The sequence below is a fragment of the Rhinolophus ferrumequinum genome, chromosome 12 (assembly GCF_004115265.2).
Source record: "Rhinolophus ferrumequinum isolate MPI-CBG mRhiFer1 chromosome 12, mRhiFer1_v1.p, whole genome shotgun sequence".
NCBI lineage: Eukaryota > Metazoa > Chordata > Mammalia > Chiroptera > Rhinolophidae > Rhinolophus > Rhinolophus ferrumequinum.
In genome coordinates, this window is record NC_046295.1 from 36,736,611 (window position 1) to 36,754,741 (window position 18,131).

Genomic DNA, 18,131 nt, shown 5'->3' on the forward strand with positions numbered 1-18,131 from the left:
ATGCCCTGGCAACGGCAGTGTTTTGGCTGTGTACATTACCAGCCCCAATCAAATTAGGGGAGGAAGCAGGAGAGAATGGATGTTGAGTAGGCAATTAGCAGTTCTGCCACCATGAGGTAGCCTCATCAGAGTAGAGAAACCAAACCCAGACCCAGTGAAACACAAAGACCCACTGAAGAGACAAAGTAGAGAATTTCACTAGAAGACTGAGAATTAGCAGGTGGAAGGTCAGAGCAAAACCATGAAAATAGATATCAAGGAACCTAGAGGAAGAATACCCTTTAAAATCAAAGAGGGGGGGTCAGAGAGGTGAATGCCACTTGCACGTGATTTTATAAACAAGAGCCACCTCTAAGGGCAAGAAGTGCCACAAACTTCCTGTAGAAATTCCCCTCACTCCCCAAAAGCCAAACACCCCAGATGTGGGAAGAGGTGCTGAGTCGGAGGAAGAAGTTGAACCCTATCTGCCCCGCAATGGGCTGCTCCCAGCACCAGGGCAGATGGTACTAATCGATGGTGACATTCTATTCAGTGAATCTGCATTGGGCCTCAGAGTTTTCTTCAGTTTTAATCCCTAGTGACACTGGAGAAAAAACCGCCTCTGGCACTATTGAACATAAAAGTCCCCTCCAGCCCTGACATGTTTCTACAGAAGTTCTGCAGTCATAAGCGAAGCTCGAGCTCCGTTGGTGAGAGGAGCAAAGTCTTATTTATAAATAAATACAAGGACAACTGAAAAGTCAGTGTCTACCTCAGGAGAAAGGGCTTACCCTGCCCACAGCACTGTGAGCTGGGAGGACACTGAAGCGCACACGTGGCAATTTTATGCTGCTCTTATTTAAGTGCAGGCTTTCCTTTTTCCATAAACAAAGCTATATTCGAAATGTTCCCCCAAACTAAAACCTCTTTGCTAAACTAGGGAGGGTTTCATTCTGGGAGGGGTTTCTTACCACTTGAGACAATGATAGGACTGCAAATGCTAGACATTTCTCAATTATAGATCATTTTGCCCATCACATTTCAGAAGTGGGACTTGATTACAAAGTTGCACTGCACATCAACCATCCTCAGGACATTGATTTCTGAGAGATTCAGATTTAAACTCCTATCTCTTCATTCTCTTCATCTCCTAATCCACGGAAACTATCCAGGAGCCAAGACTCTCATGCAGATTTATTGTATGGGAGTCAGAAATTTATTGAACCTCTGTCATTATTGGGGACCTCATATTAGAGGAGAAGGAAGAAAAGAAGCCATTACCATCAAAAACATATTTGAAAAAGCCTTGCAAAACCCTGTGGAGAGATTCTTTCTAATCCAGCAGGGAGATTCGGAGCCTGGCAGATTTGTTTTTTGGTTTTTTTTGGTTTTTTTTTTAATTTTATTTTTTAAATTTATTGGGGTGACAATTGTTAGTAAAATTACATAGATTTCAGGTGTGCAATTCTGTATCACATCATCCATAAATCACATTGTGTGTTCACCACCCAGAGTCAGCTCCCCTTCCATCTCCATACATTTGATCCCCCTCACCCTCATCCCCCACCCCCCAACCCCCTTACCCTCTGGTAACCACCAAATTACGTTCCCCAGATTAATTTTCAAACCCGTGGCCATCCTGTGGTCACCGACTGCCCTCCAATCCCTTCACCCCAGATTTGTTTTTGTTGGATAGCACCCTTTGTCTGGCAGTGAGGGGTCCAAATCCAGCATGCAAATGGATTACCCATAAGATGCACACATAGTGCCTTCTGCTCAATGCACATTAGTAAATACTTCTTAAGACACTGGGCTGAAACTCTGAGCTGTGCTTGGTACATTAGGTTGATACCCATGGGTCTCTGGGCTGCCACTGTTGCCCTTTTGCTGAGGGGCCCCATAACCCTTCATCTCCATATTACCCCACACCCCACTCCCAGAAGGATCTACGAGGAACAATGCCTGGGGTCCTCTGAGGCCAGGACTGGGGGTGGGGTATGATTTCTGTCCATTGCCACTAACCACAGTGCAGATGCAAATGTCTTATTCTACATCCACTCATTCTAACCATCAATTTGGAGAGGAAAAGGTACACTATTATAGATCAATTAAAAGACATACCCTAATGTTAGAAAACTTGACATGTTTGAAACCCTTTCAGATTTCAGGCAATGAGGCAGAAAAGTTAATCTGGTTATTGTGCTATCAACAGGAAAAATATTTGCAGAAAAGCCTACATGAGCTTCAATATACAAACGTGCATCCCCTCAGCTTCCCAGTGTAAGGAAAAGGAAGACAACTTTGCTCTCCTGCCATAGGAAAGTGAATACAGTTATGAAAAGATAAATTAATAAAGAGACAAGGAGATATTTGGAGTCAGCATGGTTCAAGGGAAATGCAAGGGCTTGGAGCCAGACCTTGGTTTACTAGCGGTGACCTTGGATTGCTGAATTAACCTTCGTGAGTCTGTTTCCTCCCTTGTAATGTGGTAATTCCCACCTGATAGGATCATTTGTCATTTTTAAGAGGGAAGAACTTATGTCAATAATCTAGTTCCTGCAGCACAATGACTGTTCATTCCCTTTGAATCTTTGTTTTCTAATGGATGACTTGAGATGAATTCATAAAATCTGTGTTCATTTTCATATGATTCAAATTATATTCATGTAGTGATTTATTAAATAAATTACAGAGGATAATCGTAAAGTTGGAAACTTCAAACAGAAGGTGAGACTATTTTATGCATTGTCAAAGTATTGTGATTTTTCTTAGATAATTTCAGAGCAGAGCATTCTTCTGCCAAAGATAACCAGTAGATGTATAAATAATCGTGAATCGTACTGGTAAAGAAAAAGTCAGATCTTAACAATCCCAAGTATTTAATACCATTGTTGGCACTGGAGGAATGCTACAGCATTTATTTTCTAAGAACACGATCAACTGTTTTTGAGAAATTCTATGCCCATTGCATTTTCTACACATATTTAGTAATTTGACTTTTTAGTTTTTTGGAAATTCTTTGATGTGCAAAGAAAGCAAGATTCCTTCAAAATGTGAGCTGATGGCTTATCCATAATTGAGGATGCAGTTCCACGGAGGCGTTCTTTCTCCACAATAGGCATCTGGTTCTTTGCAAACAACTTTATGAACATTTGCTTGATGCTTTGCACGTATCCTTGTCCAAGGCTGCTTTGATCAAATGATAGATTGCAAAAATGATTGTCATAGCAGGAAATATAGTTGGGCAATGGGGTGGAGCAGACTAGAAGGCACTGGGACCTAGAAAAAGATGTACTCATAGCAGTAGAGCAGGCAACAGGGAGAATGGATCTTCCGTACAGCGGGCAGAAGTTGGTGCCAGAAGGGCTGGGCAGCAGGGAGAACAAGCAGCAGTTAGAACCGGAGGTCCAGGATAAGATGCTGAGATGGGCTGACCCTCAGGAAGAGCATGTTCATCAGATATCTGGAGAAATAAGACCTAACATTTATTAAGATCTTACCATGTTCCCTTGGGCACTATGTTAAGTGCCTTCCTACATTATCTTACTTGGTCTTCTTTAAAACTCTGCAGAGTCAGTCTTTTAGCATCCTCATTTCACCAATGAAGAAAGTGAGTCTCAGTATAAGTAACTTGCCCAAAGTGACATGATTTGTGATTGGTCTGACGGATTTGCACCAATATCGGCCTACACGATAAACACTTTTTAACCACTCCACTGTACTGCTTCCACAGGCAGGACCCAGTCCAGGCAGGCAGTGAGATATTCCGGAAATCTGGTGAGAAGGTCCGCACCTGAGTGCAGGGGCTGAACTCCAGTCTGAGAAGGACGCTGCCCAAAAGGAGGGAGCGTCCTAGTCTCAGACACACTAGGTACCACGCTAAACAAAATAGAGATGGAGGTGTCCTTATTAGACCTGGGTTTCAGCCAGCATCATAACAAGGGTAAATATGCTGAATTTCACTTTAGATGATGATTAATCCTGGATGAGAGCCAGAGGGGCTTAGTTAGGAAGAGACAAATCTCTGAGGATGGGCCCAGCCCTCAAGAGGATAAAAGTATAGATTTCAACATCAAAAAGTCAATTAAGGTGAAATGAATGAAGACTGTTCTTAGCAATTCGCATTGAAAATGTGCTGCTGGTCTGCTGCCTGAACCATATTGATGTCCATGTAAACAGCATCCAAACCTGCTCTGATGTGGGAGGTTGTGTCCTGAGGGATCTGGAAAAGGAGATTATGCTGATATTTCAAAGGTATATTATCTTAAATGCAAAAAGACAACAGACAGGCTCGCTTAAGGTAAAGATTAACCTTTGCCAAGGAAGCTGGAGGCGTAGGACATGACTACTCACTATGACCCGCTTTTAGTTAGGAATTTTTATGTTCAGACCATCCTGTGTGGTTATTTTCAGTCTCCAAGTTTGTAAGACCCACCATGCAGGCCTCCCCTGAGCTTGTCAGGTTTAGTGTGTGGCCCCTATTTTGTCCACATTGGGAAAAAAAGGAGACAAAATTTCACACTATCGCTGGAACAATTAAAGGACTCCTCCCCCTGATGATGAGAAGAGGAATGATTAACATTACAATCACAAAGCATGTGTATATGCATCATTTTCATCAGGTTCTCACAATCCTATAGCTATACGTATCTCACTTGAACTTCACCTTCTAAACTCAGCACAAAAGTTGAAATTGGATACTGTCAAAATTGCCCTTGAAAGTTCCTTAATTATGCACTGTACAATATGCATCGTTTTCTATGTATTGTACCATTTCTATGTCTAACACAGCCAATTTTCCTTTTTGTGTTGGAATCTATAAAATAGATTTGGTAGCTATTTATATGAAAATTTTTTTATGTCTGTGATTTGGTAGCTAGATTTGGTCGCTACTGTATGAAAATTTTCATATGTCTATGTGGATATTGCAGTGGTTGGATTGTTTTCAGTTGCTTTATTTTTTTCTGAGTACACTGAATGATTTCCCACATATTGAATGTATATGTAAGACTCCGCTGTTTTATTATTCCCATTTGGCAGATAAGGAAATCGACACAGTTCACGAATGCATGATAACGTTTTAAGCCTAGTTTATACTTGACAAATCCTGGGTGGGGTCCATTGTACCACACAGTCACCCAGTGTGAGCATCCCACCTGAAGGACGGGACATTCATTAGCAAATAGAACTGCAGGGACGCCAAGAAGTCCCTCATGACTCCTGCCATGGCCACCGGGCCAGAGTGGTGGCCTGAGATTTAGACCTATCACACTACACCTTGACTATGAGAAGTCATTAATACATTCAGCTCTAGCTGTGCAGATGTGTCCAGCAATTAAGCATGACCTGAAACCCAGTTCTCTATGTCTGCGTTCATCGAAATGGAAAAGCTTTTCTGTTGTCGTTTTCTGATGCCTTCATGTGACTGGAAGATATGTTCTGACCCTGAGGCACGCGGAACTTGACCTTTATGGCAGGATGATTTTGTTATTAGTTTCGATTGGTGACTTACTTTTAAAAAATCTGTTTGGAAGTTTATGGCTCTTTTCTGACCCCGTCATAAAGATTTTATCATTTCCAATGTCTCCTAAAGCAGTTCGAATTGCCTGAACGCAATATTTGAAAAGGATCCTTTCTTCCCCTCCTGTCATCATGCTCCAACACTAGCTAGTAAATCTTCCCCAGACCTTTGGCCTGATTGAGTCATAGTCAACAACCCAACCCACATGTGATTTCTGCCATTCTTTGCCTTTTTCTTATTTATTTGTGTTTGCTTTAGCATCTTAGTTAAAAAAGATGTGGAAAGGGAGTGATGTCAGCAGGAATGGTGGATTAAGTACTTCAGAAAATGCTGTCCCCATAAAAGCAATGAAAACACTGGCAACAATTGTCGAAATCAACCTTTTAAGAACTTGAAATTAACCAAAGATTTGCAATATTCCGAAGCATTTATTCAAGAACAAAGACTGAATATCATTAAGAACAGTGATTTCTGTTATTTTAACTTGCCCTATTCCTGTCCTGATCTTTAAATTCATATGGAAATGCAAGGGCCCCAGAATAGTCAAAATAATCTCAAAACAGAAGAATGATGAGGTTGGAGGGCTTACACTTTGCAATTTCAAAACTCACCACAAAGCTATAGTGCGCAAGACTGTGTGGTGCTCCTAATGGACAAATTTGAGAGTTAAAAAATAAATCCTCATATCTATGCTCAGTTGATTTTCAACAAGGGTGCCAAGACAACTTAATGGGCAAAATCTAACTCAAAATAGATGAAAGACCTAAATGTAAGAGCTAAAACGGTAAACCTCTTAGAAGAAAACAGGTATAAACCTTCATGACCTTAAATTAGAAAATGGTTTCTTAGCTATTACACCAAAAGCACACATAACTGAAGAAAAGATAGAAAATTGGACTTCCAAATTAAAAACTTTTGTAGTTTTTTGTACAACCCAGAGAATGGGAAAAAAATATTTGCAAGTCATGTATCTCATAAGATCTAGTATTCAAGAATATGTAAATCCTCTTATACCTCCACAACAAAAAGATAAATACCCCAATTTTTAAAATGGGAAAGGACTTAAGTAGAAATTTCTTCAAAGAAGATGTACAAATGGCCAATAAGCACACACCAAAAAAATGCTCTACATTATTAGTCATTAGAGAAATGCAAATCAAAAGCGCCATTAGGTATCATTTCATACCTATTAGAATGGCTATAATTGAAAAACAGATGGGCAGTAACAAGTATTGGTGAACACGCAGAGAAATTGGAACCTTCATACATTGCTAGTGGACATGCGAATGCCACTTTAGAAAACAGTTTGGCAGCTCCTCAAAAAGTTAAACACAGCGTTTCCGTCTGACCCAACAATTCCACTCCTAGACATATTCCTAAGAGAACTGAAGCTTCTGTCTACATAAAAATTTGTACACATGTGTTCATAGCAGCATCATTATAATAGTCAAAAAGTGGAAACAACCCAAATGTCTATCAACTGATGAGTGGATAAATAAAAATAAAACATGGTATATCCCTAAAATGGAATATTATTCAGCCTCAATAAAGAATGAAATTCTGATACATGCTACAATATGATAAACCTTGAAAGCATTATGCTAAGTGAAAGAAACCAGTCACCAAAGGCCACATATTATATGACGCCATTCACATGAAATTTCCAGAATAGACAAACCCATATAGATAGTAAGTACATTTGTGGTTTCCAGAGGCTAGGAGGAGAGAAAAATGAGGAATGACTGCTAATAGGTATGGGATTTTTTTGGGGGGTGATGGAAAGGGCCTAGAAATAGTAGTGGTGTTGGTTGCACAATTTTGTGAATATACTAAAAATTACTGAACTGGATTGAAAGGATTAATTTTATTGTATGTAAATTATGTCCAAGATTAACTTCCAGATGTCACTCTCATGAGGATGGAATAAATGAAATATTTCACAAAGAAAACTTCATTAACTCACTTTCTCAGTGGTAAAATGATTCTTAACAGAGTAAGAAGAAACCACTCACCAACAATGTTATCAATTTGTTCTAGAAGAGCAATATTGGTTTTTAAATATTTTTATTATTATTAATTTTTTTCACTACAGTTGACATTCAGTATTACTTTATATTAGTTTCAGGTGTACAGCATAGTGGTTAGACATTTATATAATTTATGCAGTGATTCCCTCTGGTAAGTACCCACCTGGCGTTATATACATAATGGTTGCAACATTATTGACTATATTCTCCATGCTGTACTTTACATCCCTTGTGACTGTTTTGTAACTACCAATTTGTGTTTCTTAATCCTTTCACCTTTTTCACCCAGCTCTCCAACTGCCTCCCTTCTGGCAACCATCAGTTTGTTTTCTGTATCTATGAGTCTGTGTCTGTTGTGTTTGTTCATTTACTTTGTTCTTTAGATTCCACGTATGAGTGAGATCATCTGGTATCTGTCTTTCTCAGTCTGACTTATGTCACTGAGCATAAGCCCCTGTCGGTCCATCCATGTTGTCACATAGAATAGCAATTTTGTTAGTGACAGTCCAGGGTAAGGCACCATCCCTGATAGCACATTTCCCCGAAAATAAGACCTAACCAGACAATCAGCTCTAATGTGTCTTTTGGAGCAAAAATTAATATAAAACCCGGTATTATATTATATTATATTATATTATATTATATTATATTATATTATATTATATTATATTATATGAAAGACCCGGTCTTATGTTAATTTTTGCTCCAAAAGATGCATTAGAGCTGATTGTCTGGCTAGGTCTTATTTTCAGGGAAACACGGTATCAGTATCTTCCTCATTCTTTCTTTATTTCCTAAAACTTATTTAAAGTATGCCATGTTCCTTCTAGTTCAGTTTAGCTGTAACATGACCACAAAATATACTCTAACACTGAAGCCACAGCAAGGATAACAATTTCAACTCAAGTGCCAAATCAGATTTCTTAGTAATGGCTACATGGAATGTTGTGTTTAGAAGGGTTCTGAGGCTATTTCCAGGCTGAACAGGAGAAAAAAATGTAGTGATTAATTGAGAAAAATCTGTCTTGAGCTTGGCAGTGGTAGTAGAGGTGAGTGCCACTTGGGCTAGTTATTCGATCTAGGAAAATGCATTATTCTGCTGAGTGGATGCAAAAACAGTTGGGTAGATAAATCTTTGGGTGGATCACAATGCAGCCAATAGGCCCGTTCACACAGCATGACCTGAAAATGAATTTGAGGCCTGTAATTTACATGCAAAAATCCCCAAGTTTTGGAATAGTCAACATTTATGGCTCAGATGTCAAAATCACTCAATAAATAGCACCAACGTTCATACTGTATAAGATCATACTTTTTATACTGTATAAGATCGAAGTATTTTAAACAATGCATTTTATATAGTGTGCGCTGTCAAAGGTTCGTAACGGAAACATTAGCATATTCTTGTAATAACATCTGACATAGTGAGAGAAAATGTCAAGAGAGATTTTTTTATTACATTCATTGAAAAAAAATCAAGATAATCACGAGTAGATGAACTCTGTGAGGCTGCTATACCCCAACAGCTTCCAAATAGAACTCCTCCCTCCTTTACTTCCTACAGTAGCCTGCTCTCTCTTTGCTACATAAGAGGTGTCTGAAGAATGAGTCCTATTTCTCTGTCACATTTGGCAAAACAATGGTTCTTACATTGTGATCCCTGGGCCAACAGCATCGACATCACCTAGGACTTCTCAGAAATCCAATCTTTTAGAAATGCAGCATCACCCAAGACCTGCTGGATCTGAAACTCTAGGAGTGTGCCCAGCAAATCTGTGTTGGAACAAGCCCTCCAGGTGACTCTGGGCTCAAGTTTGAGGGCCTTTGCTGTGACTTGTTCTCTTCTAGAATGAGAAAGGAAGGAGGGAATAGGAGAACAAGAGAAGTTGGGGAAGTGCCCAGGGAGACGTGGGCCTCGGATTGCAGCAAAGCTGGCGTGGGATGTGAATCTCCATAGAACCCAGTGGGGACTCTCTTTGTTTATTTCCTCTTTTATACCAACTCTCTGGTTCCTCAGAAAAGGTTTAAAGTGCTCTCAGGATCTCCCGGAGTCCTCATCTTCACCCCACCCAACTACCAGCTGTTTAGAGTCCTTTCTTTTGAGGCCAATGCAGACAGTAGGGAAAGGAAAATAGCGCTCAGACATTCCTCATGTCATAGTGAAGCAGCATTTTTAGTCAAAAAAGGGTTGACATCTAGACGCCTGGCTTAGTACGTCAAAACCCAACAGCCCCCAACGCTAGTAAATAAATGTGTGTGAAGTACTTAAAACAGTGTCTAGTTCACAGTGAGTGTTCACTGTGTGCAGAAGGCAACAGTGTTGGTGGCGATTGCTGTGAGGGCCAGATTTCTCCACAGAGGTGCCTGGGTTGGTATCTTGAAGCAATTGCTATTTGCACCCAGCTGGTGGTTGCTACGTTAAGAAGACTGCCAGCTGGACGTAGCTCTTGATCTTGAAACGCTTCACAGGCAACGGAGGCTCCCTGAAGGCAATGCCATCACTGTGCGCCAACTGTTAGGATGGTCATCAGTTGAGCTGCTGCTTGCCTGACAGTACTCGTCACAGAGACAAGAATCCTGGCTGATCAGCATCTGGGAGGAGGGGCTGAAGAACATCAAGCAAACAGAGGCATTTCAGGGCCTTTCTAGTAAGAGTGCAGTGTTGGGGAGCCCAAAATTCAAGGGGTGGAGTGGTTGGTCACATGATGAGAGACAGCAGGTTAGATGCTGGCCACTAAATGTGTCAACCTCTGAGCAAGCATGATAGTTGCAGGCCAGAAAGGCAATGGGTCCCTGGGACACACAGGCAGATCAGATCACTGCTATGGGAAGCTGATGGCCAGAGTTGGATTTGAAAGACTCAAGTTAAGGTTCTTGATTCCAATCTTCCCCCCCCCCATAAAAATGCTGTTCTAAATTCTGATTTGGCCAAGAGAGCACCACTTGTCAATATTAGGAAGATGAGGAGAGGGGGCAGGAGGAGGGAAGAGAGCTGGAGAGAGGGGAAGGAAAGGGGAAGAGGGCGGAGCAGGATGGGGGTGAAGGAAGGAGAAGACAAAGAGAAGAGGAGAGGGAAAGAGGTGGGAAAAGGGAGTGAGAAAGGGGAGAAGGGGATGGAGGAGAAGGAACTGATGATTGACAGTCCCAGAGTCCCCATGCTTTCCAAGCCCGGCCCTACATGTTTTGTATATGCTTTCTCATTTAGTTATCGGAACTATGAGATTTGGTCATGGAAGAGTCTAGAGACTCTAAAGAGAATCTTATTCCTAATGAAAAAAGAAGTTTACAATGAGCTTTTTCTACTTAGGCCCCAAGATCTGGGGAAACCAAATCGACTCAATCTATTGTAATGAAGCAAGTTAAATGCAGATTGAATCATTAGGCATGAAGGGAGCTATGGAAGGAGAAGATTGAGTTCACTCCAATCTTACATATTTCCCCGACTCATGCTGTTCCTCCAGATTCTGAAGCCCCTTCGCCCGGGTTCTCAAATTCATATGCATATGGGACCAGGAAGATGAATGAAGTGTGCTAAGTGGGTCTGGTATAATAGGACACAGACATTTGGCTTCCGTGTCAGGAGGTACTTAAAGGAGTAGTAGAGATTATGGCAAAATGGAGCTCACATATCACCCTCTGAAGAAGCAGCGCTACTCAGCTCCACCCGTTGTTGTCGTGTGTTAAGTGGCCTCAGTGTTGCTGGACCTTCTAGTTTTTCACAAGAAGGCAGAAATCCAGCAAACAGACAACATTTGGGGGACTAATAAAATGCATTTGTAGGCTGTACCTGCCCTCAGATTGACTGGACCGCAGTTGTGTATTTTCCCGAGTTGCCAACAGAAGTTTGATCCCTTCCCTGTGTTATTTTCTTTTTCCAGGCCATTACATTTACGTGGACTCCTCCTTTGCTAAACAGGGGGAGAAGGCTGTGTTGCTAAGTTCTGACTTACAGGCTGAGGAGTGGAGCTGCCTCCGATTGGTCTACCAGATAACCACGTCTTCTGGGTCTGCATCAGATTCCAGCCGACTGAACCTCTACTTGAGATTTGAAGACGAAAGCTTTGATCGCTTGCTTTGGACAGCTAAGGAACCTTCGGACAGCTGGCTCATAGCCAGCCTGGATTTGAAAAACACTTCCAAGAAATTCAAGGCAGGTGGAATTTTGGAGGGAGGTGCAGGGTTTATCCGTGGCTTTATGCTGTTCTGAGGTCTTCTGAAAGCTTCCACCATTGAAATTAGTTATCTCCTGTGGTAGGGTGTGATTTTTTTTTAATAGGAGATGCATCAGAGAAGAATATTAGTAATGGAAATTAATATGTTGTTTATTTCTTAAAAGAGCTTCCTTCCAGATTTCTTTCCTGTCTGTTTAAACGGGACTTCAGTACAAATCTAAATGGGGCCTAAACCAACCTCTTCAATGGAAATTTATTTTCCAATGGATGTTAAGGAAGCATTCTCATTTCTGATGATTTTGTTTCATCCTTTTAAGTTGTGTGTGGTATATGTTTATGTTATCTTCCTAATGGTTTGTTTGCTACAAATTTTAAACAAAACATTAACGATAATACAAGGAAAAATGAAAAGTACTTTCCTACTTTGAAAGAGGAAAGCTATTGAAAGGACGTGCTCTGATTCCTTTTCCAAGATGGAAGTTGTTCCACCGGAAATGTTGGAAAAGGAAGGTAGAGCATGTAAGATAAAGTTGGATGTGGATTGGAGTAGGGAAAGTGGATGGAATCTGGACTCACTTGACCATAACGTGTGGTATTTAGGGAAACTATGTCATAAATGGTCCATGGAGCCTTCATGAATATGTTGTCCATTCCTAACCCCCTTTCAATTCCTATCCCATCCCACTTCTTCGAAAGTTTTGAAATCTCCTCCATCCCTGTCTGCTTGTAGTCCCTCTCCATCAGGCAGCTCAAGGGAAGGTGCATTGAGGATCTGAGTTCCCTATTTCACACATCCTCCAAATGGCATATGATAGCCTAAATCCACCAACACAGTTGCAAAATATTGGGCTAAAATCACCTAAAGGAAAGTGAGTACTTTCAGAAACAGGACCAAGTATGAACGACAACAGTGCTCGAAATCAGCCACATCAATGGTCACGCTTCTATCTGTTCCTTGTGTGAAATTTTCAAAATTGTCAGCATTATAGATACTACAAGTTAGTTTATTTAGGAGCCTCCTCCATCTCATGTGGAGGTCTCCCACCACTAGTCAGATTATGTACCCTATCTCCTCCTCCACGGGATTTCTCACCCCTGAAGCTTCTGGCTTCTGTTCCTGATCATTCTCAGGATGGATTCCCCCAGAGACACAAGCTCTCCTCTCCTCCACCCACAAGCACTGGAAAAGGTGGTGTTCGGGGTGACAGGGGAAGGCACCTGACTCTGAGCTTTCACTGGACAGCTTACTCACCTCAAAGTTCTGGGTATATACTTACAGGCGTACACACACACACACACACACACACACACACACACACTTTTATAAAGTCCGTCATGAGATTGATATCCAATAGCAATTGGCTGAGACAAATAATCTCATTTTGCCTTCAATTGCTGAACAGCTTCTGACTAATAGCTGAAATATTGAAGCAAGAAAACATGTTTTGGAGTCTCACTCCCTTTTTTCCCATGTGTTGTGCAGATTTTAATAGAAGGTGTGCTAGGACGGGGAAACACAACCAGCCTTGCACTCTTTGAAATCAAGATGACAACGGGCTACTGTATTGGTAAGTGGGTTTCATTTTCAATGTATCAGAACATGAATCTTTTTCTAAAATACACTGTTGCCAGGGGTAATTGAATCAATCCTAAAGTATTTTATAGATGCACTGTATTATGCATAGTAGTTAAAATTCTTTGCTAGGTTCAGTTGAATGACGTATTTTTGTTTCTGTCTTTAGCATGGGAAGGCTCATTAGAGTTTGCTGGACTGGCTGGATTAATGAAAGAAAAGTAGATGCAGCAACGGTAACCTAAGCTGCTGCCTTAACCTCCGCATAAAAGTAATTTCCAGTTTGCTGTGAACTCAGCTTTTCGTAGCATTTTCCAGAAAAGCAGGCATCGTATTACCTCACTTTACGTCATTTCTCTCTTGCACCTCATTGCCTCTGTCTTTATATTCACAGTTGTCACTTAGATTCCCCTTGAGCAGGGTTAGTTGGGTGCCTCTTATGTGTCAGCTTCTGAGGGGCCGTAAGGAAAAGACATAGTCCATGTCCTGTGGCCGCTCACCTTCTACTTGTCTACCCCGAAGCTATTTCTATATGTGATGAATATTGCCGGAGAAGGACAAGCCGTATTGTGGAGGTGCAGCAGGGAGGTGGGAAGATCGGAAAGGACTGACGTCAGGAGATGCATTTGAGCTGGCACTTCAAGGAGAAAAATTTAGTCAAGTAAAAGTGCCGGGTAGGAAGTCTCCAGTGGAGAGGAAGCACAGAACAAGCTCAAGCAAAGGCTAGAAGCTGAGTGGGGTGTTTGAAGTAAGAGGCAGGACTGCTAAGGGAGTTTGTTACAGAAGACTCTGGAGCCAGGCTGTGGAGCTTGGGTTAATGAATTACAGGGCGGGGAGCTCCTACAAGTCAGTCAGCGGGGGAAGGGTTTACAGCTGTGGTGTGCAGATGATGACTCTGGCTGCCACATGGAAAATGAGTTAGAGACAAGGAAAATGCTTAAGAGGTAGGAAACTCCCTAGGAAGTGGTTGTGACCTTACAGGGACATAATGAGGGTCTAAAATTGGGGTTGGCAATGGAGTAGGAAAAAAGCGGTAGATTTGAGAGATTTTTCAGCACTGACAGTTCTTGGAGGTTGAACGGCTGTGGAGAGGAAGAGAGTGTCAAAGATGATGCTGAATACAAAAGAGCCTTTGCTAATTCGTGGTCTCACATCTCTGTTTTGGCCTTGCAATGATGACGCCAATGCAAGGGAAAGAAAACAGCCTGAGAATGTGACCATTTGCTGAAGATACAGGGAGTTTGGGCCCCCTTCCTTGAAGCTCCCTGTAGCTCCCACATGTCTGTTGCCTGGGTCTTAGACAACCAACTGACTAGTCAGACACATGGGGTAGAGCACCACCTGCTGGCTCAGTCAACCCTCGGGCCTTCAGTCAACCCACGGAGCCTGTAAAAGGGGGATAAACCTCGTCCTTCAGCGGATTATTGTGGGGACTAATGAGGTCATGGATATATAGGCAATTCGTGCGGTGCTGGACACTCAAGAAATGTTCATTTGCTTTCTTCAAGTCACTTGCTGGCTTCTGGTTTGTTTAAAAACCAGGAGTGCCAATACTTTTATCTTATTAAACTTATACTGACACTCTCACTTCTCCTTTCCTTCTATGACTATTTGCTTCTCTCAGTTCCTTACTTATAAAATGAGGTTAATAATAGTACTTACCTATGGGGTTGTTCTGAGGATTAAATAAGTTAATTTATACAAAGTGCTTAGAAAAGTGCCTGGCGCATTGAGGGATATTTTGCTTTTCATTTTACTCTGTGGCAGTCTTTGGCACTGAATGTTGAGCATTGGTTAGCAGATGCTGCAGTGGAAAAGTTGTAAATGAAAATCATAAAAATTTTCAATGCTTGCTAATGTAAAAACACATCGATAACTATATCAGTCAGAGTCCTGGCGGGAAAGTAAAAACAGAGGGTGCATTCAACCTGAGTAATCTGAAGAAAGGTCAACAAGGAACTACAAAGTTGTGAGTGGGTAAAGGAAACCAATGAGGGATAATGTAGTAATCTAGGACTAGTAACAGTGATAACTCATGAGCTGGTACCATCTTTAGATCTGAAGGAGCAAGGGAGGAGGGTTATGAGAATCTGGAGACAGTAGCTGTGTGGTAAGAGCTTCTTGACAAAAGCTGTGCCGTCAGTAGAGGGACACAGCCAACCCATGGTGACCTGGTAGAGAGAGTGCTGGAGAAATAAACTCTGCCAACCTCCTTCTCCTTCCACTTTCCATTGGCCGAATCCAACAGGAAGCCAGAAGGCAGGGGGGCCCATTGATACAGTCTATACAGGCCAACCTCTGGAAGACAGAGCAGGGTGAAAAAAGGTGGAGTGGGTGTGGAGGGGCCAACGGGAGGTGGCAGCACAATCACACTTCGTGTTTTTAATGGATGATTATGGGGGACAGTGGACACACTGGCCTGTGAATTTTTTGTTCCTACTAAAGGCGTCTGTTGGCTAGAAACAATGTATCCATGCAAACATGTCAATGCCCTAAAAAGGGGCGGGGGAGGGGGCCTGTTTTTCTGCTGTCTCTACTCAGTAGCTGCAGAAGGACGCAGAGCCTAGGATATGCTTGCGCTGCCTAGTCTAACTGAGTTCTTGTTTACAAGAAAAACAGATGTTAGCATTAGGAAACACACCCCTTAGCTCTGGGTATTTTGTCCACCATCAGGAGAGAAGCAGATGGAAGAATGGGCTACCAGGTGCAAGGAAAGTGGAGGATAAAATTTCTGGAGCTAAGAGCATAGCCCTAAACAGTGCTTTGTAGAAGAGATGGATGATAAAAATGGCTGGTTTGTACTAAGCACCAAATGTGCGCCTGTCATTGTGTTCGGAGCTGTCCACACCACCAGCAATCCTATGAGGTGGGAACATTGCCCCCATTTCACATATGAAGAAACAGAGGCTGAGATAGGTAACGAGTTACTCCCTGCACGTAAGATGGCTAGTAAGTGGAAGGGCCACAATCCAAAGGGGCAATGATGAATTACAATCTCTGTTCGTTACAGAATCTCTCTCTCTCTTCTTGATTGTGAAGGAGCCCTGGTACAAAGGTTGCAGTATGCAAAGGGAGTGAGAAACGTATTTTAATATCTAAGAGCAGACTCTGCAGTGAGTACGGGTGTAGCCAGGTATGATTACATCTCCATGAGGTATGTTTTCTTTTCTCTTCTGCCAGAATGTGACTTTGAAGAAAATCATCTCTGTGGCTTTGTGAATCACTGGAACCCCAACGTGAACTGGTTTGTTGGAGGAGGAACTATTCAGAATTCCCACTCCATTCTCCCACAGGACCACACCTTCAAGAATGAAATGGGTGAGCTGGGGACAAATGGATGCCTTTTCCCAGGATAACTATTTCTGCCATCTCCTCCAACCCCCCTGCATTGACCAAACTGTGGCTCTGTCAACAGAGAAGAGAGGAGAGAGGAGGGTGAGTAGGGACCGGGAGTCCTGCTGGAAGAGTAGGGAAGCATAAGTGGTCAGATAAAGACGAACTGCAGACATGAGATCTAGTAGAACTAAGAGGAAGACCAGCCAGTTAACGGCTTTTCTTCACCTATGACCTGGTCTTGCTATTTTTGCATTTCTATATTACGCTTTACTTTCTTATCTATTTGTTGTTCAGTATTTCTTATTTCTAAAGGCAAGGCTGGAATAATCGTAGGTTAGTTTTCAATAAAAATAGAATGAAGGATGGGAACCAGACCTTAAGAACATCCCAAGTGGCAGTGAGGTGAGACAAGACCAGAGATTAATCCTGAATGCGGCGTGCAGCAGGGCCCCCTAGCGGCCACATGGGCTGGTTCTCTGCAGGCAAAATGGGGAATCGTCAGAGATGGTCCGTGAGAATTCCACCCTGAGGAGACAGCCTTCACAGGAGGGAGATAAGGGCAAGGTAGAATAGGAGAACGAAAGAATGCCCCTTGAGATACGTGTAGGATCACTTACAAAAAGAATTGAGATTTGGAAAAGACAAAACATTTTCACTTTTTCTCTTTTAAAAGTAGGGAAGGCGTAGGACTTTTGGAAATGGCTAAAGGTTGGAGTTCCCATATGTACATCCATACTTTGATCCTAAGGACACACAACCCATCTCCACTTGTGGCCACTGTAGGAACCACACTGCAAATGAGCGTTACGTGTAGTGTGAATCATAATCGTGACAGATTAGTCCAAGAATCTGCATGAGTATTTTAAAAGACAATTGGGTTAACTCAAAACAATAAAATGTCACCACCTCTTGAGATCTTTGTCTAAATGAATAAAACGGTTAACAATCTCTTGGGGTTTCAAAAAAGAAAAATCAGATGACTTTTTCTTAATTTATGAAAGTAAGCCGATTTTGAGATTGTTTTTCTGCCATGTCTTAAGAACCTAGTACAGAAGTACAGAGAACCTTGACAGACTAATGCATTCATATTGCAATAATCCTGGGTGTCATCATCACAGGTGTACAAACTTAAGTGTGGGGAAGTACTGAAGAACTTTTGCCAATCACTTAAAAATTAGTTCCAAGGACAGATACTCTGAGTAACCCATGTCATGATCTAGTGATTACTTTTTCAGTGCATCATTTTTCATCTTCAGTGATGGTGAGGACCACCTGGCCGGGGAGCACATGTATTTCCGGGGAGAGGCAACAGACCTGTGGATTAGTGTCAAATCAGCCACTTGACTGTGTTACCTGACTATAATCCATCCTTTGAAGAGTGCACCAGCCCTAGTCCTTACTCACGCGTGTGATCACAGAGCATGTTGACCATGTTTGTGTCAATGGGGGATGAGAAAGAGGGCAAGGAGCTGAAACGCTCGTGCTGCAGGCCCACTTATCAGAGTGCTGTATTACCTTGGGCA

The 18,131-nt window shown here is 41.9% G+C and overlaps 1 protein-coding gene across 1 annotated transcript in view; it reads left to right on the forward strand.

Moving 5' to 3' along the window:
- Nucleotides 1-18,131, forward strand: part of MAMDC2 (MAM domain containing 2) — a 133,373-nt gene that overhangs the window by 52,211 nt on the left and 63,031 nt on the right. The window contains exons 3-5 of the mRNA XM_033124176.1: nucleotides 11,406-11,677; nucleotides 13,183-13,267; nucleotides 16,453-16,590. Of these exons, the coding sequence (XP_032980067.1) occupies nucleotides 11,406-11,677; nucleotides 13,183-13,267; nucleotides 16,453-16,590 (495 nt within the window). The remainder of the gene's footprint in view (nucleotides 1-11,405; nucleotides 11,678-13,182; nucleotides 13,268-16,452; nucleotides 16,591-18,131) is intronic.